This window comes from Salvelinus namaycush, chromosome 27 (genome assembly GCF_016432855.1).
Source record: "Salvelinus namaycush isolate Seneca chromosome 27, SaNama_1.0, whole genome shotgun sequence".
NCBI lineage: Eukaryota > Metazoa > Chordata > Actinopteri > Salmoniformes > Salmonidae > Salvelinus > Salvelinus namaycush.
In genome coordinates, this window is record NC_052333.1 from 11992674 (window position 1) to 12020502 (window position 27829).

At 42.4% G+C, this 27829-nt stretch overlaps 1 protein-coding gene across 2 annotated transcripts in view; it reads left to right on the forward strand.

Moving 5' to 3' along the window:
* The window catches only part of tinagl1 (tubulointerstitial nephritis antigen-like 1), a 74774-nt gene that overhangs the window by 12149 nt on the left and 34796 nt on the right, over window positions 1–27829 (forward strand). For both annotated transcript variants that reach the window (XM_038966817.1, XM_038966818.1), the window contains exon 3: window positions 3882–3948. In XM_038966817.1, coding sequence (XP_038822745.1) covers window positions 3882–3948 — 67 coding nt within the window. The remainder of the gene's footprint in view (window positions 1–3881; window positions 3949–27829) is intronic.

Sequence of the window (27829 nt, forward strand, 5' to 3'; positions counted from 1 at the left end):
GGAGAGAGAGAGAGTGTGTGTGTGTGTGTGTGTGTGTGTGTGTGTGTGTGTGTGTGTGTGTGTGTGTGTGTGTGTGTGTGTGTGTGTGTGTGTGTGTGTGTGTGTGTGTGTGTGTGTGTGTGTGTGGGCTTGCTTTTTAGGATTAAGAAAGAAAGGCCCAGTACAGTGGGAAAAATGTACAGTAGCCAAAGGCATAATACCCCACTAACCTAGCCCCACTGACAGGCCCCATCCTAACCCTAGCCCCACTGACAGGCCCCATCCTAACCCTAGCCCCACTGACAGGCCCCACTCTAACCTAGCCCCACTGACAGGCCCACCCTAACCCTAACCCCACTGACAGGCCCCACCCTAACCCTAGCCCCACTGACAGGCCCTACCCTAACCCTAGTCCCACTGACAGGCCCCATCCTAACCCTAGCCCCACTGACAGGCCCCACCCTAACCCTAGTCCTACTGACAGGCCCCATCCTAACCCTAGCCCCACTGACAGGCCCCACCCTAACCCTAGCCCCACCGACAGGCCCCACCCTAACCCTAGTCCCACTGACAGGCCCCATCCTAACCCTAGCCCCACTGACAGGCCCCACCCTAATCCTAGCCCCACTGACAGGCCCCACACTGAGTGGCTACTATGGGACTACTGAATGAATGGCAATAACCAACTGCTAATCTTATGTGTACAGGCAAAGTTATTTGTTCAGTTCTCACAGTTGCTTTACAATTCAATAATGATCTAGGTAGGAGGTCACATTGGCCTGTGAAATATGAATAAGCACACTGGTTATTATGCTCCACATACAGTATATCCCTGCTAGTTGTTGCAGAGGTGGCAGCAGGGCCGTACCTGAGAATAGACCAAAAACAGTGGTCTTCTTATTAGTCTGAGACAGAGGGAGGGGGAGGCCAGGGAGGGAAGGATGTATGAATGGAGGTCAGGAGAAAGAATGTGTGCTATGCAGAGGGAGGGATAGGTGATGGGAATGGGACAGGAGGCTGGGAGAGGTCGAGGCAGGTATGTGCTCACTAGACAACATGGGGCATGTTCATACACACACACCAGCACTCACGCGCACACACACATACGATTGAAGTCAGAAGTTTACATACACTTAGGTTGAAGTCATTAAAACTCGTTTTTCAACCACTCCACAAATTTCTTGTTAACAAACTATAGTTTGGCAAGTCGGTTAGGACATCTACTTTGTGCATGATACAAGTAATTCTTTCAACAATTGTTTACAGACAGATTATTTCACTTATAATTCACTGTATCACAATTCCAGTGTGTCAGAAGTTTACATACCCTAAGTTGACTGTGCCTTTAAACAGCTTGGAAAATTCCAGAAAATGATGTCATGGCTTTAGAAGCTTCTGATAAGCTAATTCACACAATTTGAGTCAATTGGAGGTGTACCTGTGGATGTATTTCAAGGCCTTCCTTCAAACTCAGTGCCTCATTGCTTGACATCATGGGAAAATCAAAAGAAATCAGCCAAGACCTCCACAACAAAATTGTAGACCTCCACAAGCCTGGTTCATCCTTGGGAGCAATTTCCAAACGCCTGAAGGTACCACGTTCATCTGGACAAACAATGGCAGGCAGTATAAACACCATGGGACCGTCATACCGCTCAGGAAGAAGATGCGTTCTGTCTCCTAGAGATGAACGTACTTTGGTGCGAAAAGTGCAAATCAATCCCAGAACAACAGCAAAGGACCTTGTGAAGATGCTGGAGGAAACAGGTACAAAAGTATCTATATCCACAGTAAAACGAGTCCTATATCGACATAACCTGAAAGGCCGCTCAGCAAGGAAGAAGCCACGCCTCCAAAACCACCATAAAAAAGCCAGATTACGGTTTGCAACTGCACATGGGGACAAAGATCGTACTTTTTGGAGAAATGTCCTCTGGTCTGATGAAACAAGAATAGAACTGTTTGGCCATAATGACCATCGTTCTGTTAGGAGGAAAAGGGGGGATGCTTCAAAGCCGAAGAACACCATCCCAACCGTGAAACAGCATCATGTTGTGGGGGTGCTTTGCTGCAGGAGGGACTGGTGCACTTCACAAAATAGATGGCATCATGAGGCAGGAAAATTATGTGGATATATTGAAGCAACATCTCAAGACATCAGTCAGGAAGTTAAAGCTTTGTCGCAAATGCGTCTTCCAAATGGACAATGACCCCAAGCATACTTCCAAAGTTGTGGCAAAATGGCTTAAGGACAACAAAGTCATGGTATTGGAGTGGCCATCACAAAGCCCTGACCTCAATCCTATAGAACATTTTTGGACAGAACTAAAAAAGCCTGTACGAACAAGGAGGCCTACAAACCTGACTCAGTTACACCAGCTCTGTCAGGAGGAATGGGCCAAAATCCACCCAACTTATTGTAGGAAGCAAGTGGAAGGCTACCCAAAACGTTTGACCCAAGTTAAACAATTTAAAGTCAATTCTACCAAATACTCATTGAGTGTATGTAAACTTCTGACCCGCTGGGAATGTGATAAAAGAAATAAAAGCTGAAATAAATCATTCTCTTTACTATTATTCTGACATTTCACATTCTTAAAATAAAGTGGTGATCCTAACTGACCTAAGACGGAATATTTACTCGGATTAAATGCCAGGAATTGTGAAAAACTGAGTTTAAATGTATTTGGCTAAGGTGTATGTAAACTTCCGACTTCAACTGTGTGTGTGTGTGTGTGTGTGTGTGTGTGTGTGTGTGTGTGTGTGTGTGTGTGTGTGTGTGTGTGTGTGTGTGTGTGTGTGTGTGTGTGTGTGTGTGTGTGTGTGTGTGTGTGTGTGTGTGTGTGTGTGTGTAATTAAGCTCATTAAGGCATGATGGGGACCTGATATTCTGGGAAACACAGGCCAAAAGCCAACAGGACATTCCAACAGCAGATTACTGAAGCTCAGGGTTCCCAGACCCTACACACTACTATACACCTCACATCAGGGTGTTACTGTTAATTCTCTCACTAGAGGGGGGGTGTAGTGTGTGTCTGTAGTGTGTAATATTGAGTGTGTGTCTGTAGTGTGGAGTGCCTAGTGTGTAGTGTAGAGTATGTGTCTGTAGTATGTAGTGTGTAATGCAGAGTGTGTGCATGTAGAGTGGAGTGTGTGTCTGTAGTATGGAGTGTGTAGTGTAGAGTGTGTGTCTGTAGTATGGAGTGTGTAGTGTAGTGTGTGTCTGTAGTGTGCAGTGTGTGTCTGTAGTGCGGAGTGTGTGTCTGTGGTGGGGAGTGTGTGTCTGTAGTATGGAGTGTGTGTCGGTAGTGTAGTGTGTGTCTGGCGTGTATTGTGTGTCTGTAGTGTGTAGTGTGTGTCTGTAGTGTAGTGTGTGTCTGTAGTGTGTAGTGTGTGTCTGTGGTGTAGTGTGTGCCTGTAGTGTGGAGTGTGCGTCTGTAGTGGCGTGTGTCTGTAGTGTAGTGTGTGTCTGTAGTGTAGAGTGTGTGTCTGTAGTGTGTAGCGTGTAGTGTGTGTCTGTAGTATGTAGTGTGTGTCTGTAGTATGTAGTGTGTGTCGGTAGTGTGGAGTGTGTAGTGTGTGTCTGTAGTATGTAGTATCTAGTGTGTGTCTGTAGTGTGGGGTGTGGAGTGTGGAGTGTAGAATGCGTGTCTGTAGTATGTCGTGTTTAGTGTGTGTCTGTGGTGTGTGTCTGTAGTGTGTAGTGTGTGTCCGTAGTGTGTAGTGTTTGTCTGTAGTATGTAGTGTGTATCAATGGAAGTGTGTAGTGTATCAATGGAAGTGTTGTGATTCTTTAAGTCATCCTCTCAGATCTTCCACCACAACAGGATCAAAGTAATCATTGGTGTGATCCTATCCACTGGCACCATCTTATTGAATTTTCTCCTTTTGTTTCATTCCAGGCACCTGTGAAAGAAACGGACACAAATTCCTCTCAGGACAGACATACAAAGAGAACTGCAACTTATGGTAAGTGTCTAACCGCTTTCTAATGGTGTAAAGTACTTACGTTCTAGTGGTGTAACGTACTTAAGTTCTAGTGGTGTAAAGTACTTAAGTTCTAGTGGTGTAAAGTACTTAAGTTCTAGTGGTGTAAAGTACTTAAGTTCTAGTGGTGTAAAGTACTTAAGTTCTAGTGGTGTAACGTACTTAAGTTCTAGTGGTGTAAAGTACTTAAGTTCTAGTGGTGTAAAGTACTTAAGTTATAGTGGTGTAAAGTACTTAAGTTCTAGTGGTGTAACGTACTTAAGTTCTAGCGGTGTAAAGTACTTAAGTTCTAGTGGTGTAAAGTACTTAGGTTCTATTGGTGTAAAGTACTTAAGTTCTAGTGGTGTAAAGTACTTAAGTTCTAGTGGTGTAAAGTACTTAAGTTCTAGTGGTGTAAAGTACTTAAGTTCTAGTGGTGTAAAGTACTTAAATTCTAGTGGTGTAAAGTACTTAAGTTCTAGTGGTGTAAAGTACATAAGTTCTAGCGGTGTAAAGTACTTAAGTTCTAGTGCTGTAAAGTACTTAAGTTCTAGCGGTGTAAACTACTTAGTAAACATACCCGGAAAGGGGTATCTGTACTTTACTATTTCTATTTTTGGCAACTTTCACTTTTACTTCACTACTTTTCAAATGAAAATAATGTACTTTTTACTACATACATTTTCCCTGACACGTAAAAGTACTCGTTACATTTTGAATGTTAGCAGGACAGGAAAATTATCTAATTCACACAGTTATCAAGAGAACATCCCTGGTCATCCCTACTGCCTCTGATCTGGCGGACTCACTAAACACTTGCTTTGTTTGTGAATGATGTCTGAGTGTTGGAGTGTGCACCTGGCTATCCGTAAATAAATAAAAAACAAGAAAATGGTGCCGTCTGATTTGCTTAATATAAGGAATTACTTTTACTTTTGATACTTAAGTATATTTAAAACCAAATACTTTTAGATTTTTACTCAAGTAGTATTTTACTGGGTGACTTTCACTTTTACTTCAGTCATTTCCTGTTAAGGAATCTTTACTTTTACTCAAGTATGACAGTTGGGTACTTATTCCACCACTGCAGCTTTCTCTTTTTCCTCTCTATGTACCTTTCTCACTCCTTCATATCCTCCTCTTTCTCCCCTCTCACTTCTTTCTTTACATCTCTTCTGTCCAAACAGTGATTAGTCCTTCACACACTTTGCTCTGATGACCTAACCTTTCTGGTTGTACCACAGACAGACCCACGTTTTCCATGGAGAGATTTGGGGGCTCATCTCCTGATGCTGTCTCATTCATAACTCTTCTACATATTCTTGGGACCCCTGTCCATTCATTTGGGTTATTGTAGCTAGCTATCTCCTTTATCGAAGCAGCATTAGACAAGCAACGGCAAGAAATGGCATCACATCACACTACAATACAACACTTAGCATTGGGCAACATTAGGCAACATTGAGCAAAATTGGTAAACATTCGAAACATTGAGCAACAGTGGGCCTTGTGGGGGCTAGAGCAGCCAGGTCACCTGTGATACAAGTCAGTATTCAACGTCCATCCATGTCTGAGGATGTCGGGAGATTAGGTCGAAACTGGCCACTAGGGGAACAGCGAGCGCAGGCTAAACTACAGTATCATCCCAGCTAGGGCTTAGTTAACTTATACACAGGCTAAACTACAGTCACATCCCAGCTAGGGCTTAGTTAACTTACACACAGGCTAAACTACAGTATCATCCCAGCTAGGGCTTAGTTAACTTATACACAGGCTCAACTACAATATCATCCCAGCTAGGGCTTAGTTAACTTATACACAGGCTAAACTACAGTATCATCCCAGCTAGGACTTAGTTAACTTATACACAGGCTAAACTACAGTCACATCCCAGCTAGGGCTTAGTTAACTTACACACAGGCTAAACTACAGTATCATCCCAGCTAGGACTTAGTTAACTTATACACAGGCTAAACTACAGTCACATCCCAGCTAGGGCTTAGTTAACTTACACACAGGCTAAACTACAGTATCATCCCAGCTAGGACTTAGTTAACTTATACACAGGCTAAACTACAGTCACATCCCAGCTAGGGCTTAGTTAACTACAGTATCATCCCAGCTAGGGCTTAGTTAACTTATACACAGGCTAAACTACAATATCATCCCAGCTAGGGCTTAGTTAACTTACACACAGGCTAAACTACAGTCACATCCCAGCTAGGACTTAGTTAACTTACACACAGGCTAAACTACAGTATCATCCCAGCTAGGGCTTAGTTAACTTATACACAGGCTAAACTACAGTCACATCCCAGCAAGGGCTTAGTTAACTTATACACAGGCTAAACTACAGTCACATCCCAGCAAGGGCTTAGTTAACTTATACACAGGCTAAACTACAGCATCATCCCAGCTAGGGCTTAGTTAACTTATACACAGGCTAAACTACAGTCACATCCCAGCTAGGGCTTAGTTAACTTATACACAAGCTAAACTACAGTATCATCCCAGCTAGGGCTTAGTTAACTTATACACAGGCTAAACTACAGTATCATCCCAGCTAGGACTTAGTTAACTTATACACAGGCTAAACTACAGTCACATCCCAGCTAGGGCTTAGTTAACTTACACACAGGCTAAACTACAATATCATCCCAGCTAGGGCTTAGTTAACTTACACACAGGCTAAACTACAGTCACATCCCAGCTAGGGCTTAGTTAACTTACACACAGGCTAAACTACAGTATCATCCCAGCTAGGGCTTAGTTAACTTATACACAGGCTAAACTACAGTATCATCCCAGCTAGGGCTTAGTTAACTTATACACAGGCTAAACTACAGTATCATCCCAGCTAGGGCTTAGTTAACTTATACACAGGCTAAACTACAGTATCATCCCAGCTAGGGCTTAGTTAACTTATACACAGGGTAAACTACAGTCACATCCCAGCTAGGGCTTAGTTAACTTATACACAGGCTAAACTACAGTCACATCCCAGCTAGGGCTTAGTTAACTTATACACAGGCTAAACTACAGTCACATCCCAGCTAGGGCTTAGTTAACTTATACACAGGCTAAACTACAGTATCATCCCAGCTAGGGCTTAGTTAACTTATACACAGGCTAAACTACAGTATCATCCCAGCTAGGGCTTAGTTAACTTATACACAGGCTAAACTACAGTATCATCCCAGCTAGGGCTTAGTTAACTTATACACAGGGTAAACTACAGTCACATCCCAGCTAGGGCTTAGTTAACTTACACACAGGCTAAACTACAGTCACATCCCAGCTAGGGCTTAGTTAACTTATACACAGGCTAAACTACAGTCACATCCCAGCTAGGGCTTAGTTAACTTATACACAGGCTAAACTACAGTCACATCCCAGCTAGGGCTTAGTTAACTTATACACAGGCTAAACTACAGTATCATCCCAGCTAGGGCTTAGTTAACTTATACACAGGGTAAACTACAGTCACATCCCAGCTAGGGCTTAGTTAACTTATACACAGGCTAAACTACAGTCACATCCCAGCTAGGGCTTAGTTAACTTATACACAGGCTAAACTACAGTCACATCCCAGCTAGGGCTTAGTTAACTTATACACAGGCTAAACTACAGTATCATCCCAGCTAGGGCTTAGTTAACTTATACACAGGGTAAACTACAGTATCATCCCAGCTAGGGCTTAGTTAACTTATACACAGGCTAAACTACAGTATCATCCCAGCTAGGGCTTAGTTAACTTATACACAGGGTAAACTACAGTCACATCCCAGCTAGGGCTTAGTTAACTTATACACAGGCTAAACTACAGTCACATCCCAGCTAGGGCTTAGTTAACTTACACACAGGCTAAACTACAGTCACATCCCAGCTAGGGCTTAGTTAACTTATACACAGGCTAAACTACAGTCACATCCCAGCTAGGGCTTAGTTAACTTATACACAGGCTAAACTACAGTCACATCCCAGCTAGGGCTTAGTTAACTTATACACAGGCTAAACTACAGTATCATCCCAGCTAGGGCTTAGTTAACTTATACACAGGGTAAACTACAGTCACATCCCAGCTAGGGCTTAGTTAACTTATACACAGGCTAAACTACAGTCACATCCCAGCTAGGGCTTAGTTAACTTACACACAGGCTAAACTACAGTCACATCCCAGCTAGGGCTTAGTTAACTTATACACAGGCTAAACTACAGTCACATCCCAGCTAGGGCTTAGTTAACTTATACACAAGCTAAACTACAGTATCATCCCAGCTAGGGCTTAGTTAACTTATACACAGGCTAAACTACAGTATCATCCCAGCTAGGGCTTAGTTAACTTATACACAGGCTAAACTACAGTCACATCCCAGCTAGGGCTTAGTTAACTTATACACAGGCTAAACTACAGTATCATCCCAGCTAGGGCTTAGTTAACTTATACACAGGCTAAACTACAGTCACATCCCAGCTAGGGCTTAGTTAACTTACACACAGGCTAAACTACAGTATCATCCCAGCTAGGGCTTAGTTAACTTATACACAGGCTAAACTACAATATCATCCCAGCTAGGGCTTAGTTAACTTACACACAGGCTAAACTACAGTCACATCCCAGCTAGGGCTTAGTTAACTTACACACAGGCTAAACTACAGTATCATCCCAGCTAGGGCTTAGTTAACGTATACACAGGCTAAACTACAGTCACATCCCAGCTAGGGCTTAGTTAACTTACACACAGGCTAAACTACAGTATCATCCCAGCTAGGGCTTAGTTAACTTATACACAGGCTAAACTACAATATCATCCCAGCTAGGGCTTAGTTAACTTACACACAGGCTAAACTACAGTCACATCCCAGCTAGGGCTTAGTTAACTTACACACAGGCTAAACTACAGTATCATCCCAGCTAGGGCTTAGTTAACGTATACACAGGCTAAACTACAGTCACATCCCAGCTAGGGCTTAGTTAACTTATACACAGGCTAAACTACAGTCACATCCCAGCTAGGACTTAGTTAACTTATACACAGGCTAAACTACAGTATCATCCCAGCTAGGGCTTAGTTAACTTATACACAGGCTAAACTACAGTCACATCCCAGCTAGGGCTTAGTTAACTTACACACAGGCTAAACTACAGTATCATCCCAGCTAGGGCTTAGTTAACTTATACACAGGCTAAACTACAGTCACATCCCAGCTAGGGCTTAGTTAACTTATACACAGGCTAAACTACAGTCACATCCCAGCTAGGACTTAGTTAACTTATACACAGGCTAAACTACAGTATCATCCCAGCTAGGGCTTAGTTAACTTATACACAGGCTAAACTACAGTATCATCCCAGCTATGGCTTAGTTAACTTATACACAGGGTAAACTACAGTCACATCCCAGCTAGGGCTTAGTTAACTTATACACAGGCTAAACTACAGTCACATCCCAGCTAGGGCTTAGTTAACTTATACACAGGCTAAACTACAGTCACATCCCAGCTAGGGTTTAGTTAACTTACACACAGGCTAAACTACAGTATCATCCCAGCTAGGGCTTAGTTAATTTACACACAGGCTAAACTACAATATCATCCCAGCAAGGGCTTAGTTAACTTACACACAGGCTAAACTACAGTCACATCCCAGCTAGGGCTTAGTTAACTTACACACAGGCTAAACTACAGTATCATCCCAGCTAGGGCTTAGTTAACTTATACACAGGCTAAACTACAGTCACATCCCAGCTAGGGCTTAGTTAACTTATACACAGGCTAAACTACAGTCACATCCCAGCTAGGGCTTAGTTAACTTACACACAGGCTAAACTACAGTATCATCCCAGCTAGGGCTTAGTTAACTTATACACAGGCTAAACTACAATATCATCCCAGCTAGGGCTTAGTTAACTTACACACAGGCTAAACTACAGTCACATCCCAGCTAGGACTTAGTTAACTTACACACAGGCTAAACTACAGTATCATCCCAGCTAGGGCTTAGTTAACTTATACACAGGCTAAACTACAGTCACATCCCAGCAAGGGCTTAGTTAACTTATACACAGGCTAAACTACAGTCACATCCCAGCAAGGGCTTAGTTAACTTATACACAGGCTAAACTACAGCATCATCCCAGCTAGGGCTTAGTTAACTTATACACAGGCTAAACTACAGTCACATCCCAGCTAGGGCTTAGTTAACTTATACACAAGCTAAACTACAGTCACATCCCAGCTAGGGCTTAGTTAACTTATACACAGGCTAAACTACAGTCACATCCCAGCTAGGGCTTAGTTAACTTATACACAAGCTAAACTACAGTATCATCCCAGCTAGGGCTTAGTTAACTTATACACAGGCTAAACTACAGTATCATCCCAGCTAGGGCTTAGTTAACTTATACACAGGCTAAACTACAGTCACATCCCAGCTAGGGCTTAGTTAACTTATACACAGGCTAAACTACAGTATCATCCCAGCTAGGGCTTAGTTAACTTATACACAGGCTAAACTACAGTCACATCCCAGCTAGGGCTTAGTTAACTTACACACAGGCTAAACTACAGTATCATCCCAGCTAGGGCTTAGTTAACTTATACACAGGCTAAACTACAATATCATCCCAGCTAGGGCTTAGTTAACTTACACACAGGCTAAACTACAGTCACATCCCAGCTAGGGCTTAGTTAACTTACACACAGGCTAAACTACAGTATCATCCCAGCTAGGGCTTAGTTAACGTATACACAGGCTAAACTACAGTCACATCCCAGCTAGGGCTTAGTTAACTTACACACAGGCTAAACTACAGTATCATCCCAGCTAGGGCTTAGTTAACTTATACACAGGCTAAACTACAATATCATCCCAGCTAGGGCTTAGTTAACTTACACACAGGCTAAACTACAGTCACATCCCAGCTAGGGCTTAGTTAACTTACACACAGGCTAAACTACAGTATCATCCCAGCTAGGGCTTAGTTAACGTATACACAGGCTAAACTACAGTCACATCCCAGCTAGGGCTTAGTTAACTTATACACAGGCTAAACTACAGTCACATCCCAGCTAGGACTTAGTTAACTTATACACAGGCTAAACTACAGTATCATCCCAGCTAGGGCTTAGTTAACTTATACACAAGCTAAACTACAGTATCATCCCAGCTAGGGCTTAGTTAACTTATACACAGGCTAAACTACAGTATCATCCCAGCTAGGGCTTAGTTAACTTATACACAGGCTAAACTACAGTCACATCCCAGCTAGGGTTTAGTTAACTTACACACAGGCTAAACTACAGTATCATCCCAGCTAGGGCTTAGTTAACTTATACACAGGCTAAACTACAGTCACATCCCAGCTAGGGCTTAGTTAACTTACACACAGGCTAAACTACAGTATCATCCCAGCTAGGGCTTAGTTAACTTATACACAGGCTAAACTACAGTCACATCCCAGCTAGGGCTTAGTTAACTTATACACAGGCTAAACTACAGTCACATCCCAGCTAGGACTTAGTTAACTTATACACAGGCTAAACTACAGTATCATCCCAGCTAGGGCTTAGTTAACTTATACACAGGCTAAACTACAGTATCATCCCAGCTATGGCTTAGTTAACTTATACACAGGGTAAACTACAGTCACATCCCAGCTAGGGCTTAGTTAACTTATACACAGGCTAAACTACAGTCACATCCCAGCTAGGGCTTAGTTAACTTATACACAGGCTAAACTACAGTCACATCCCAGCTAGGGTTTAGTTAACTTACACACAGGCTAAACTACAGTATCATCCCAGCTAGGGCTTAGTTAATTTACACACAGGCTAAACTACAATATCATCCCAGCAAGGGCTTAGTTAACTTACACACAGGCTAAACTACAGTCACATCCCAGCTAGGGCTTAGTTAACTTACACACAGGCTAAACTACAGTATCATCCCAGCTAGGGCTTAGTTAACTTATACACAAGCTAAACTACAGTATCATCCCAGCTAGGGCTTAGTTAACTTATACACAGGCTAAACTACAGTATCATCCCAGCTAGGACTTAGTTAACTTATACACAGGCTAAACTACAGTCACATCCCAGCTAGGGCTTAGTTAACTTACACACAGGCTAAACTACAATATCATCCCAGCTAGGGCTTAGTTAACTTACACACAGGCTAAACTACAGTCACATCCCAGCTAGGGCTTAGTTAACTTACACACAGGCTAAACTACAGTATCATCCCAGCTAGGGCTTAGTTAACTTATACACAGGCTAAACTACAATATCATCCCAGCTAGGGCTTAGTTAACTTACACACAGGCTAAACTACAGTCACATCCCAGCTAGGACTTAGTTAACTTACACACAGGCTAAACTACAGTATCATCCCAGCTAGGGCTTAGTTAACTTATACACAGGCTAAACTACAGTATCATCCCAGCTAGGGCTTAGTTAACTTATACACAGGCTAAACTACAGTATCATCCCAGCTAGGGCTTAGTTAACTTATACACAGGCTAAACTACAGTATCATCCCAGCTAGGGCTTAGTTAACTTATACACAGGGTAAACTACAGTCACATCCCAGCTAGGGCTTAGTTAACTTATACACAGGCTAAACTACAGTCACATCCCAGCTAGGGCTTAGTTAACTTATACACAGGCTAAACTACAGTCACATCCCAGCTAGGGCTTAGTTAACTTATACACAGGCTAAACTACAGTATCATCCCAGCTAGGGCTTAGTTAACTTATACACAGGCTAAACTACAGTATCATCCCAGCTAGGGCTTAGTTAAACTTATACACAGGCTAAACTACAGTATCATCCCAGCTAGGGCTTAGTTAACTTATACAGGGTAAAACTACAGTCACATCCCAGCTAGGGCTTAGTTAACTTATACACAGGCTAAACTACAGTCACATCCCAGCTAGGGCTAGTTAACTTACACACAGGCTAAACTACAGTCACATCCCAGCTAGGGCTTAGTTAACTTATACACAGGCTAAACTACAGTCACATCCCAGCTAGGCTAGTTAACTTATACACAGGCTAAACTACAGTCACATCCCAGCTAGGGCTAGTTAACTTATACACAGGCTAAACTACAGTATCATCCCAGCTAGGGCTTAGTTAACTTATACACAGGGTAAACTACAGTCACATCCCAGCTAGGGCTTAGTTAACTTATACACAGGCTAAACTACAGTCACATCCCAGCTAGGGCTTAGTTAACTTACACACAGGCTAAACTACAGTCACATCCCAGCTAGGGCTTAGTTAACTTATACACAGGCTAAACTACAGTCACATCCCAGCTAGGGCTTAGTTAACTTATACACAAGCTAAACTACAGTATCATCCCAGCTAGGGCTTAGTAACTTATACACAGGCTAAACTACAGTATCATCCCAGCTAGGGCTTAGTTAACTTATACACAGGCTAAACTACAGTCACATCCCAGCTAGGGCTTAGTTAACTTATACACAGGCTAAACTACAGTATCATCCCAGCTAGGGCTTAGTTACTATACACAGGCTAACTACAGTCACATCCCAGCTAGGGCTTAGTTAACTTACACACAGGCTAAACTACAGTATCATCCCAGCTAGGGCTTAGTTAACTTATACACAGGCTAAACTACAATATCATCCCAGCTAGGGCTTAGTAACTTACACACAGGCTAAAACTACAGTCACATCCCAGCTAGGGCTTAGTTAACTTACACAGGACTAAACTACAGTCACCCAGCTAGGGCTTAGTTAACGTATACACAGGCTAAACTACAGTACATCCCAGCTAGGGCTTAGTTAACTTACACATACTTATACCAGGCTAAACTACAGTATCATCCCAGCTAGGGCTTAGTTAACTTATACACAGGCTAAACTACAGTATCATCCAGCTAGGGTTAGTTAACTTATACACAGGCTAAAACTACAGTATCATCCCAGCTAGGGCTTAGTTAACTTATACACAGGTAAACTACAGTCACATCCCAGCTAGGGCTTAGTTAACTTATACACAGGCTAAACTACAGTCACATCCCAGCTAGGGCTTAGTTAACTTATACACAGGCTAAACTACAGTCACATCCCAGCTAGGGCTTAGTTAACTTATACACAGGCTAAACTACAGTATCATCCCAGCTAGGGCTTAGTTAACTTATACACAGGCTAAACTACAGTATCATCCCAGCTAGGGCTTAGTTAACTTATACACAGGCTAAACTACAGTATCATCCCCTAGGGCTTAGTTAACTTATACACAGGCTAAACTACAGTCACATCCCAGCTAGGGCTTAGTTAACTTATACACGGCTAAACTACAGTCACATCCCAGCTAGGGCTTAGTTAACTTACACACAGGCTAAACTACAGTCACATCCCAGCTAGGGCTTAGTTAACTTATACACAGGCTAAACTACAGTCACATCCCAGCTAGGGCTTAGTTAACTTATACACAGGCTAACTACAGTCACATCCCAGCTAGGGCTTAGTTAACTTATACACAGGCTAAACTACAGTATCATCCAGCTAGGGCTAGTTAACTTATACACAGGGTAAACTACAGTCACATCCCAGCTAGGCTTAGTTAACTTATACACAGGCTAAACTACAGTCACATCCCAGCTAGGGCTTAGTTAACTTACACACAGGCTAAACTACAGTCACATCCCAGCTAGGGCTTAGTTAACTTATACAACGGCTAAACTACAGTCACATCCCAGCTAGGGCTTAGTTAACTTATACACAAGCTAAACTACAGTATCATCCCAGCTAGGGCTTAGTTAACTTATACACAGCTAAACTACAGTATCATCCCAGCTAGGGCTTAGTTAACTTATACACAGGCTAAACTACAGTCACATCCCAGCTAGCTTAGTTAACTTACACAGGCTAAACTACAGTATCATCCCAGCTAGGGCTTAGTTAACTTATACACAGGCTAAACTACAGTCACTCCCAGCTAGGGCTTAGTTAACTTACACACAGGCTAAACTACAGTATCATCCAGCTAGGGCTTAGTTAACTTATACACAGGCTAAACTACAATTCATCCCAGCTAGGGCTTAGTTAACTTACACAGGCTAAACTACAGTCACATCCCAGCTAGGGCTTAGTTAACTTACACACGGCTAAACTACAGTATCATCCCAGCTAGGGCTTAGTTAACGTATACACGGCTAAACTACAGTCACATCCCAGCTAGGGCTTAGTTAACTTACACAGCTAAACTACAGTATCATCCCAGCTAGGGCTTAGTTAACTTTACACAGGCTAAACTACAATATCATCCCAGCTAGGGCTTAGTTAACTTACACACAGGCTAAACTACAGTCACATCCCAGCTAGGGCTTAGTTAACTTACACACAGGCTAACTACAGTATCATCCCAGCTAGGGCTTAGTTAACGTATACACAGGCTAAACTACAGTCACATCCCAGCTAGGGCTTAGTTAACTTATACACAGGCTAAACTACAGTCACATCCCAGCTAGGACTTAGTTAACTTATACACAGGCTAAACTACAGTATCATCCCAGCTAGGGCTTAGTTAACTTAACACAAGCTAACTACAGTATCACATCCCAGCTAGGGCTTAGTTAACTTATACACAGGCTAAACTACAGTACATCCCAGCTAGGGCTAGTTAACTTATACACAGGCTAAACTACAGTCACATCCCAGCTAGGGTTTAGTTAACTTACACACAGGCTAAACTACAGTATCATCCCGCTAGGGCTTATTATACACAGGCTAAACTACAGTCACATCCCAGCTAGGGCTTAGTTAACTTACACACAGGCTAAACTACAGTCATCCCAGCTAGGGCTTAGTTAACTTATACACAGGCTAAACTACATATCATCCAGCTAGGGCTTAGTTAACTTACACAGGCTAAACTACAGTCACATCCCAGCTAGGGCTTAGTTAACTTACACACAGGCTAAACTACAGTATCATCCCAGCTAGGGCTAGTTAACGTATACACAGGCTAAACTACAGTCACATCCCAGCTAGGGCTTAGTTAACGTTACACACAGGCTAACTACAGTATCATCCCAGCTAGGGCTTAGTTAACTTATACACAGGCTAAACTACAATATCATCCCAGCTAGGGCTTAGTTAACTTACACACAGGCTAAACTACAATCATCCCAGCTAGGGCTTAGTTAACTTACACACAGGCTAAACTACAGTATCATCCCAGCTAGAGGCTTAGTTAACTTACTACACAGGGCTAAACTACATCACATCCCAGCTAGGGCTAGTTAACTACTACACAGGGCTAAACTACATACATCCCAGCTAGGGCTTAGTAACGTATACACAGGCTAAACTATCAGTCACATCCCAGCTAGGGCCTTAGTTAACTTATACACAGGCTAAACTACAGTCACATCCCAGCTAGGACTTAGTTAACTTATACACAGGCTAAACTACAGTATCATCCCAGCTAGGGCTTAGTAACTTATACACAAGCTAAACTACAGTATCATCCCAGCTAGGGTCTTAGTTAACTTATACACAGGCTAACTACAGTATCAATCCCAGCTAGGGTCTTAGTTAACTTATACACAGGCTAAACTACAGTCACATCCCAGCTAGGGTTTAGTTAACTTACACCTAGGCTAAACTACAGTATCATCCCAGCTAGGGCTTAGTTTAACTTATACACAGGCTAAACTACAGTCACATCCCAGCTAGGGCTTAGTTAACTTACACACAGGCTAAACTACAGTATCATCCCAGCTAGGGCTTAGTTAACTTATACACAGGCTAAACTACAGTCTCATCCCAGCTAGGGCTTAGTTAACTTATACACAGGCTAAACTACAGTCACATCCCAGCTAGGACTTAGTTAACTTATACACAGGCTAAACTACAGTATCATCCCAGCTAGGGCTTAGTACTTATACACATCTAACTACAGTACATCCCAGCTAGGGCTTAGTTAACTTATACACAGGCTAAACTACAGTCCAAAGCTATGGCTTAGTTAACTTATACACAGGGCTAAACTACAGTCACATCCCAGCTAGGGCTTAGTTAACTTATACACAGGCTAAACTACAGTCACATCCCAGCTAGGGCTTAGTTAACTTATACACAGGCTAACTACAGTCACATCCCAGCTAGGGTTTAGTTAACTTACACACAGGCTAAACTACAGTATCATCCCAGCTAGGGCTTAGTTAATTTACACACAGGCTAAACTACAATATCATCCCAGCTAGGGCTTAGTTAACTTACACACAGGCTAAACTACAGTCACATCCCAGCTAGGGCTTAGTTAACTTACACACAGGCTAAACTACAGTATCATCCCAGCTAGGGCTTAGTTAACTTATACACAGGCTAAACTACAGTCACATCCCAGCTAGGGCTTAGTTAACTTATACACAGGCTAAACTACAGTCACATCCCAGCTAGGGCTCTAGTTAACTTACACACAGGCTAAACTACAGTATCATCCCAGCTAGGGCTTAGTTAACTTATACACAGGCTAAACTACAATATCATCCCAGCTAGGGCTTAGTTAACTTACACACAGGCTAAACTACAGTCACATCCCAGCTAGGACTTAGTTAACTTACACACAGGCTAAACTACAGTATCATCCCAGCTAGGGCTTAGTTAACTTATACACAGGCTAAACTACAGTCACATCCCAGCAAGGGCTTAGTTAACTTATACACAGGCTAAACTACAGTCACATCCCAGCAAGGGCTTAGTTAACTTATACACAGGCTAAACTACAGCATCATCCCAGCTAGGGCTTAGTTAACTTATACACAGGCTAAACTACAGTCACATCCCAGCTAGGGCTTAGTTAACTTATACACAAGGCTAAACTACAGTATCATCCCAGCTAGGACTTAGTTAACTTATACACAGGCTAAACTACAGTCGCATCCCAGCTAGGGCTTAGTTAACTTACACACAGGCTAAACTACAATATCATCCCAGCTAGGGCTTAGTTAACTTACACACAGGCTAAACTACAGTCACATCCCAGCTAGGGCTTAGTTAACTTACACACAGGCTAAACTACAGTATCATCCCAGCTAGGGCTTAGTTAACTTATACACAGGCTAAACTACAATATCATCCCAGCTAGGGCTTAGTTAACTTACACACAGGCTAAACTACAGTCACATCCCAGCTAGGACTTAGTTAACTTACACACAGGCTAAACTACAGTATCATCCCAGCTAGGGCTTAGTTAACTTATACACAGGCTAAACTACAGTATCATCCCAGCTAGGGCTTAGTTAACTTATACACAGGCTAAACTACAGTATCATCCCAGCTAGGGCTTAGTTAACTTATACACAGGCTAAACTACAGTATCATCCCAGCTAGGGCTTAGTTAACTTATACACAGGGTAAACTACAGTCACATCCCAGCTAGGGCTTAGTTAACTTATACACAGGCTAAACTACAGTCACATCCCAGCTAGGGCTTAGTTAACTTATACACAGGCTAAACTACAGTCACATCCCAGCTAGGGCTTAGTTAACTTATACACAGGCTAAACTACAGTATCATCCCAGCTAGGGCTTAGTTAACTTATACACAGGCTAAACTACAGTATCATCCCAGCTAGGGCTTAGTTAACTTATACACAGGCTAAACTACAGTATCATCCCAGCTAGGGCTTAGTTAACTTATACACAGGGTAAACTACAGTCACATCCCAGCTAGGGCTTAGTTAACTTATACACAGGCTAAACTACAGTCACATCCCAGCTAGGGCTTAGTTAACTTACACACAGGCTAAACTACAGTCACATCCCAGCTAGGGCTTAGTTAACTTATACACAGGCTAAACTACAGTCACATCCCAGCTAGGGCTTAGTTAACTTATACACAGGCTAAACTCCAGTCACATCCCAGCTAGGGCTTAGTTAACTTATACACAGGCTAAACTACAGTATCATCCCAGCTAGGGCTTAGTTAACTTATACACAGGGTAAACTACAGTCACATCCCAGCTAGGGCTTAGTTAACTTATACACAGGCTAAACTACAGTCACATCCCAGCTAGGGCTTAGTTAACTTACACACAGGCTAAACTACAGTCACATCCCAGCTAGGGCTTAGTTAACTTATACACAGGCTAAACTACAGTCACATCCCAGCTAGGGCTTAGTTAACTTATACACAAGCTAAACTACAGTATCATCCCAGCTAGGGCTTAGTTAACTTATACACAGGCTAAACTACAGTATCATCCCAGCTAGGGCTTAGTTAACTTATACACAGGCTAAACTACAGTCACATCCCAGCTAGGGCTTAGTTAACTTATACACAGGCTAAACTACAGTATCATCCCAGCTAGGGCTTAGTTAACTTATACACAGGCTAAACTACAGTCACATCCCAGCTAGGGCTTAGTTAACTTACACACAGGCTAAACTACAGTATCATCCCAGCTAGGGCTTAGTTAACTTATACACAGGCTAAACTACAATATCATCCCAGCTAGGGCTTAGTTAACTTACACACAGGCTAAACTACAGTCACATCCCAGCTAGGGCTTAGTTAACTTACACACAGGCTAAACTACAGTATCATCCCAGCTAGGGCTTAGTTAACGTATACACAGGCTAAACTACAGTCACATCCCAGCTAGGGCTTAGTTAACTTACACACAGGCTAAACTACAGTATCATCCCAGCTAGGGCTTAGTTAACTTATACACAGGCTAAACTACAATATCATCCCAGCTAGGGCTTAGTTAACTTACACACAGGCTAAACTACAGTCACATCCCAGCTAGGGCTTAGTTAACTTACACACAGGCTAAACTACAGTATCATCCCAGCTAGGGCTTAGTTAACGTATACACAGGCTAAACTACAGTCACATCCCAGCTAGGGCTTAGTTAACTTATACACAGGCTAAACTACAGTCACATCCCAGCTAGGACTTAGTTAACTTATACACAGGCTAAACTACAGTATCATCCCAGCTAAGGCTTAGTTAACTTATACACAAGCTAAACTACAGTATCATCCCAGCTAGGGCTTAGTTAACTTATACACAGGCTAAACTACAGTATCATCCCAGCTAGGGCTTAGTTAACTTATACACAGGCTAAACTACAGTCACATCCCAGCTAGGGTTTAGTTAACTTGCACACAGGCTAAACTACAGTATCATCCCAGCTAGGGCTTAGTTAACTTATACACAGGCTAAACTACAGTCACATCCCAGCTAGGGCTTAGTTAACTTACACACAGGCTAAACTACAGTATCATCCCAGCTAGGGCTTAGTTAACTTATACACAGGCTAAACTACAGTCACATCCCAGCTAGGGCTTAGTTAACTTATACACAGGCTAAACTACAGTCACATCCCAGCTAGGACTTAGTTAACTTATACACAGGCTAAACTACAGTATCATCCCAGCTAGGGCTTAGTTAACTTATACACAAGCTAAACTACAGTATCATCCCAGCTATGGCTTAGTTAACTTATACACAGGGTAAACTACAGTCACATCCCAGCTAGGGCTTAGTTAACTTATACACAGGCTAAACTACAGTCACATCCCAGCTAGGGCTTAGTTAACTTATACACAGGCTAAACTACAGTCACATCCCAGCTAGGGTTTAGTTAACTTACACACAGGCTAAACTACAGTATCATCCCAGCTAGGGCTTAGTTAATTTACACACAGGCTAAACTACAATATCATCCCAGCAAGGGCTTAGTTAACTTACACACAGGCTAAACTACAGTCACATCCCAGCTAGGGCTTAGTTAACTTACACACAGGCTAAACTACAGTATCATCCCAGCTAGGGCTTAGTTAACTTATACACAGGCTAAACTACAGTCACATCCCAGCTAGGGCTTAGTTAACTTATACACAGGCTAAACTACAGTCACATCCCAGCTAGGACTTAGTTAACTTATACACAGGCTAAACTACAGTATCATCCCAGCTAGGGCTTAGTTAACTTATACACAGGCTAAACTACAGTATCATCCCAGCTAGGGCTTAGTTAACTTATACACAGGCTAAACTACAGTCACATCCCAGCTAGGGCTTAGTTAACTTATACACAGGCTAAACTACAGTCACATCCCAGCTAGGGCTTAGTTAACTTATACACAGGCTAAACTACAATATCATCCCAGCTAGGGCTTAGTTAACTTATACACAGGGTAAACTACAGTATCATCCCAGCTAGGGCTTAGTTAACTTATACACAGGCTAAACTACAGTATCATCCCAGCTAGGGCTTAGTTAACTTATACACAGGCTAAACTACAGTCACATCCCAGCTAGGGCTTAGTTAACTTACACACAGGCTAAACTACAGTATCATTCCAGCTAGGGCTTAGTTAACTTACACACAGGCTAAACTACAGTCACATCCCAGCTAGGGCTTAATTAACTTACACACAGGCTAAACTACAGTCACATCCCAGCTAGGGCTTAGTTAACTTATACACAGGCTAAACTACAATATCATCCCAGCTAGGACTTAGTTAACTTATACACAGGCTCAACTACAGTATCATCCCAGCTAGGGCTTCGTTAACCCAGCGGGCCCCCCCACTGGTAATTCGACCATGATAACAAGTTCAGTGTAAAGAAGTGCGCTAAGAGTCAGGAAGCAAGTTCAGGGAGTGAGTGTTTTAATAAATAAACACAACATAATACAAAATAAGAGACACGAACAACGCACAGACATGACACAGGAACAGAAACAATAACGCCTGGGGAAGCAACCAAAGGGAGTGACATATATAGGGAAGGTAATCAGGGAAGTGATGGAGTCCAGGTGAGTCTGATGACGCGCAGGTGCGCGTAACAATGGTGACAGGTGTGCGCCATAACGAGCAGCCTGGTGACCTAGATGCCGGAGAGGGTGCACACGTGGCATTTAGATAGCTGACTGCTACACTAACTTAGCAATCTAAAAAGGTATTGCTGACATGGGCTAATTGACTGACTATCAGTGACTGACATAGGAGAAAAACTGCTGATGCACAACCAAATAAAATAATTGCACCTTGTGTATTCTATTATTCTAACTCGCAACAGTAATTTCAGACCCCGACTGAGTTAAAAAAATATATAATTGGGGAAAATTTATCCGAGGGCCTTAAAAACATCTCATTCCAAAATCATGGGCATTAATATGGAGTTGATCCCCTTTGTTGCTATAACAGCCTCCATTCTTCTGGGAAGGCTTTCCACTAGATATTGGAACATTGCTGCAGGGACTTGCTTCCGTTCAGCCACAAGAGCATTAGTGAAGTCGGGCACTGATGTTGGGCGATTAGGACTGGCTCGCAGTCGGCGTTCCAATTCATCCCAAAGGTGTTCGACGGGGTTGAGGTCAGGGCTTTGTGAAGGCCAGTGAAGTTCTTCCACACCGATCTTGACAAACCCTTTCTGTATGGACCTCGCTTTGTGCACGGGGGCATTGTCATGCTGAAACAGGAAAAGGCCTTCCCCAAACTGTTGTCACAATGTGGGAAGCACAGAATCGTCTAGAATGTCCTTGTGTCCTGTAGCATTAAGATTTTGTATAATTGGAACTAAGGAGCCTAGCCCAAACCATGAAAACAGCCCCAGACCATTATTTCTCCTCCACCAAACTTTACAGTTGGCACTATGCATTGGGGCATGTAGCGTTCTCCTGGCATCCGCCAAACTCAGATTTGTCCGTCGGGCTGCCAGATGGTGAAGCGTGATTCTTCACTCCAGAGAACGTGTTTCAACTGCTCCAGAGTCCAATGGCGGTGAGCTTTACACCACTCCAGCTGACGCTTGGCATTGCGCATGGTGATCTTAGGCTTGCGGGTGGCTGCTGGGCCATGGAAACCCATTTCATGAAGCTCCCGACAAACAGTTATTGTGCTGATGTTGCTTCCAGAGGCAGTTTGGAACTCGGTAGTGAGTGTTGCAACCGAGGACAGATGATTTTTACGCGTTACACGCTTCTGCACTCGCCAGTCCCGTTCTGTAAGATTGTGTGGCCTACCACTTTGCGGCTGAGCCGTTATTGCTCCTAGACATTTCCACTTCACAATAACAGCACTTACAGTTGACCGGGGCAGCTCTAGCAGGGCAGAAATTTGACAAACTTACTTTTTGGAAAGTATCATCCAGTATCGTCTATGGAGATTGCATGGCTGTGTGCTCAATTTACATCTGTCAGCAACGGATGTGGCTGAAATAGCCGAATCCACTAATTTGAAGGGGTGTCCACATATTTTGTATATACAGTACCAGTCAAAACTTTTCCACACCTACTCATTCAAGTGTTTTTCTTTATTTTTACTATTTTCTGCATTGTAGTATAATAGTTAAAAACGATTAAATAACACATATTGAATCATGTAGTAACCAGAAAAGTGTTAACAAATATATTTTATATATGAGATTCTTCAAAGTAACCACCCTTTGCCTTGATGACAGCTTTGCACACTCTTGGCATTCTCTCAACCAGCTCCACCTGGAATGTTTTTCTAACAGTCTTGAAGGAGTTCCCACATATGCTGAGCACTTGTTGGCTGCTTTTCATTCACTCTGCGGTCCAACTCATCCCAAACCATCTCAATTGGGTTGAGGTCGGGTGATTGTGGAGGCCAGGTCATCTGATGCAGAACTCCATCACTCTCCTTATTGGTCAAATAGCCCTTACACAGCCTGGAGGTGTGTTGGGTCATTGTCCTGTTTGAAAACAAATTATAGTCCCACTAAGTGCAAACCAGATGGGATGACGTATCACTGCCGAATGCTGTGGTAGCCATGCTGGTTAAGTGTGCCTTGAATTCTAAATAAATCACTGACAGTCTCACCAGCAAAGCACCCCACATCATCACACCTCCTCCTACATGCTTCACGTTGGGAACCGCACATGCGGAGATCATCCGTTCACCTACTCTGCGTCTCACAAAGACATGGCGGTTGGAACCAAAAATCTCAAATTTGGACATCAGACTGAAGGACAGATTTCCACCGGTCTAATGTCCTTAGCTCGTGTTTCTTGGACCAAACAAGTCTCTTCTTCTTATTGATGTCCTTTAGTAGTGTTTTTTTGCAGCAATTCGACCATGAAGGCCGGTTTTATGCAGTCTCCTCTGAACAGTTGATGTTGAGATGCGTCTGTTACTTGAACTCTGTGGAGCATTGTTTTGGGCTGCAATTTCTGAGGCTGGTAACTCTAATGAACTTATCCTTTGCAGACGCTTCACAAGTCCTCAATTGGCAGCTTCATTAAATAGTACCCGCAAAACACCAATCTCAACGTCAACAGTGAAGAGGCGACTCCGGGATGCTGGCCTTCTAGGCAGAGTTGCAAAGAAAAAGCCATATCTCAGACAGGCCAATAAAAAGAAAAGATTAAGACGGGCAAAAGAACACAGACACTGGACAGAGGAACTCTGCCTAGAAGGCCAGCATCCCGGAGTCGCCTCTTCACTGTTGACGTTGAGACTGGTGTTTTGTGGTACTATTTAATAAAGCTGCCTGTTGAGGGCTTGTGAGGCATCTGTTTCTTAAACTGACACTCTAATGTACTTGCCCTCTTGCTCAGTTGTGCACCTGGCCCCCACTCCTCTTTCTATTCTGGTTAGTTCCAGTTTGCGTTGTTCTGTGAAGGGAGTAGTACACAGCGTTGTACGAGATCTTCAGTTTCTTGGCAATTTCTCGCATGGAATAGCCTTCATTTCTCCGAACAAGAGTAGACTGACGAGTTTCAGAAGAAAAGGCTTTGTTTCTGGCCATTTTGAGCCTGTAATCAAACCCACAAATGCTGATTCTCCAGATACTCAACTAGTCTAAAGAAGGCCAGTTTTATTGCTCCTTTAATAAGCACAACAGTTTTCAGCTGTGCTAACATAATTGCAAAAGGGTTTCTAATGATCAATTAGCTTTTTAAAATGATCAATTTGGATTAGCTAACACAACGTGCCATTGGAACAGAGGAGTGATGGTCACTGATAATGGGCCTCTGTACACCCATGTATATATTCCATAAAACATCTGCCGTTTCCAGCTCCAATAGTCATTTACAACATTAACAATGTCTACACTGTATTTTTGATCAATTTGATGTTATTTTAATGGACAAGAAATGTGCTTTTCTTTCAAAAACAAGAACATTTCTAAGTGACCCCAAACTTTTGAACGGTAGTGTATATTACTATTATACTTCTATACTACTATAGTGGTACTATACTACAATAGTACTACTATACTACTATAGTACCGCTATTATTCTAGAGTACTATAGTACTACTATTCTTATATACTTCTATACTACTACTATACTTCTATTGCACTATAGTACTACTATACTAGTATACTTATATACTACTATAGTACTACTGTACTTCTATACTAATATAGTACTACTGTACTTCCATACTACTATAGTACCACTACACTTATTTACTACTATAGTACTACTGTACTTTTACAGTACTATAGTACTTCTATACTTCTATAGTACTATAATACTACTGTACTTCTATACTACTATAGTACTACTATGCTTCTATACTACTATAGTACTACTATGCTTCTATAATATTATAGTACTAATTTACTTATATGGTACTATACTACTACTATGCTTCTTTACTACTATAGTACTACTACACGTCTATACTATTATATTACTACTATACTTCTATAGTACTACTAAAAGTATTTGGTTTGAAATGTACTTAAGTATCAAAAGTAGAAGTATAAATCATTAAACATTTCTTATATTAAGTAAACCAGACGACACAATTTTTTCATTTTTTTCATTTACGGACAGCCAGGGGCACAGTTCAACAAATAATTTACAAACAAAGCATTTGTGTTTAGTGAGACTGCCAGATCAGAGGCAGTAGGGATGACCAGGGATGTTCTCTTGATAAGTGTGTGAATTAGACAATTTTCCTGTCCTGCTAAGCATTCAAAATGTAATGAGTACTTTTGGATGTCAGGGAAAATGTATTGAGTAAAAAGTTCTTTAGGAATATAGTGAAGTAAAAGTAGTCAAAAATATAAATAGTAAAGTAAAGTACAGATACCCCACAAAACTTTACACCACTGTACTACACTATGTTCTACTGATTACAGAATAACTGTCAGTTAGTCTGTGATACAACATACAGTCTGAGCTCTAACATGCAAATACATCTGGGCAAACTCTCTCATGTCAATACACCTGGGCAACATCTGTCTAACATGTCAATACACCTGGGCAACATCTGTCTAACATGTCAATACACCTGGGCAACATCTGTCTAACATGTCAATACACCTGGGCAACATCTGTCTAACATGTCAATACACCTGGGCAACATCTGTCTAACATGCCGATACACCTGGGCAACATCTGTCTAACATGCCAATACACCTGGACAACCTCTCTCTAACATGCCAATACACCTGGACAACATCCCTCTAACATGCCAATACACCTGGACAACCTCTCTCTAACATGTCAATACACATGGAACCACTTTCTAACACACAGACATCTGGAAAACTCTCTAACACACAGACACTTGGAACCAATTTCTAACACACAGACACCTGGAAAACTCTCTAACACACAGACACCTGGAAAACTCTCTCTAACACACAGACACCTGGAAAACTCTTTCTAACACACAGACACCTGGAAACCTCTCTCTAACACACAGACACCTGGAAACCTCTTTATAATACACAGACACCTGGAAACCTCTTTCTAATAAACAGACACATGGAAACCTCTCTAACACACAGACACCTGGAAACCTCTCTAACACACAAACACCTGGAAACCTCTCCAACACACAGACAGCTGGAAACCTCTCTAACACACAGACAGCTGGAAACCTCTCTAACACACAGACAGCTGGAAACCTCTCTAACACACAGACACCTGAAAACCTCTTTCTAATAAACAGACACCTGGAAACCTCTCTAACACACAGACACCTGGAAACCTCTTTCTAATAAACAGACACCTGGAAACCTCTCTAACACACAGACACCTGGAAACCTCTCTAACACACAGACACCTGGAAACCTCTTTCTAATACACAGACACCTGGAAACCTCTCTAACACACAGACAGCTGGAAACCTCTCTAACACACAAACAGCTGGAAACCTCTCTAACACACAGACACCTGAAAACCTATTTCTAATAAACAGACACCTGGAAACCTCTCTAACACACAGACACCTGGAAACCTCTCTAACACACAGACACCTGGAAACCTCTTTCTAATAAACAGACACCTGGAAACCTCTCTAACACACAGACACCTGGAAACCTCTCTAACACACAGACACCTGGAAACCTCTTTCTAATACACAGACACCTGGAAACCTCTCTAACACACAGACAGCTGGAAACCTCTCTAACACACAGACACCTGGAAACCTCTCTAACACACAGACACCTGGAAACCTCTCTAACACACAGACACCTGGAAACCTCTCTAACACACAGACACCTGGAAACCTCTCTAACACACAGACAGCTGGAAACCTCTCTAACACACAGACAGCTGGAAACCTCTCTAACACACAGACACCTGGAAACCTCTCTAACACACAGACACCTGGAAACCTCTCTAACACACAGACAGCTGGAAACCTCTCTAACACACAGACAGCTGGAAACCTCTCTAACACACAGACAGCTGGAAACCTCTCTAACACACAAACAGCTGGAAACCTCTCTAACACACAGACACCTGGAAACCTATTTCTAATACACAGACACCTGAAAACCTATTTCTAATAAACAGACACCTGGAAACCTCTCTAACACACAGACACCTGGAAACCTCTCTAACACACAGACACCTGGAAATCTCTCTAACACACAGACAGCTGGAAACCTCTCT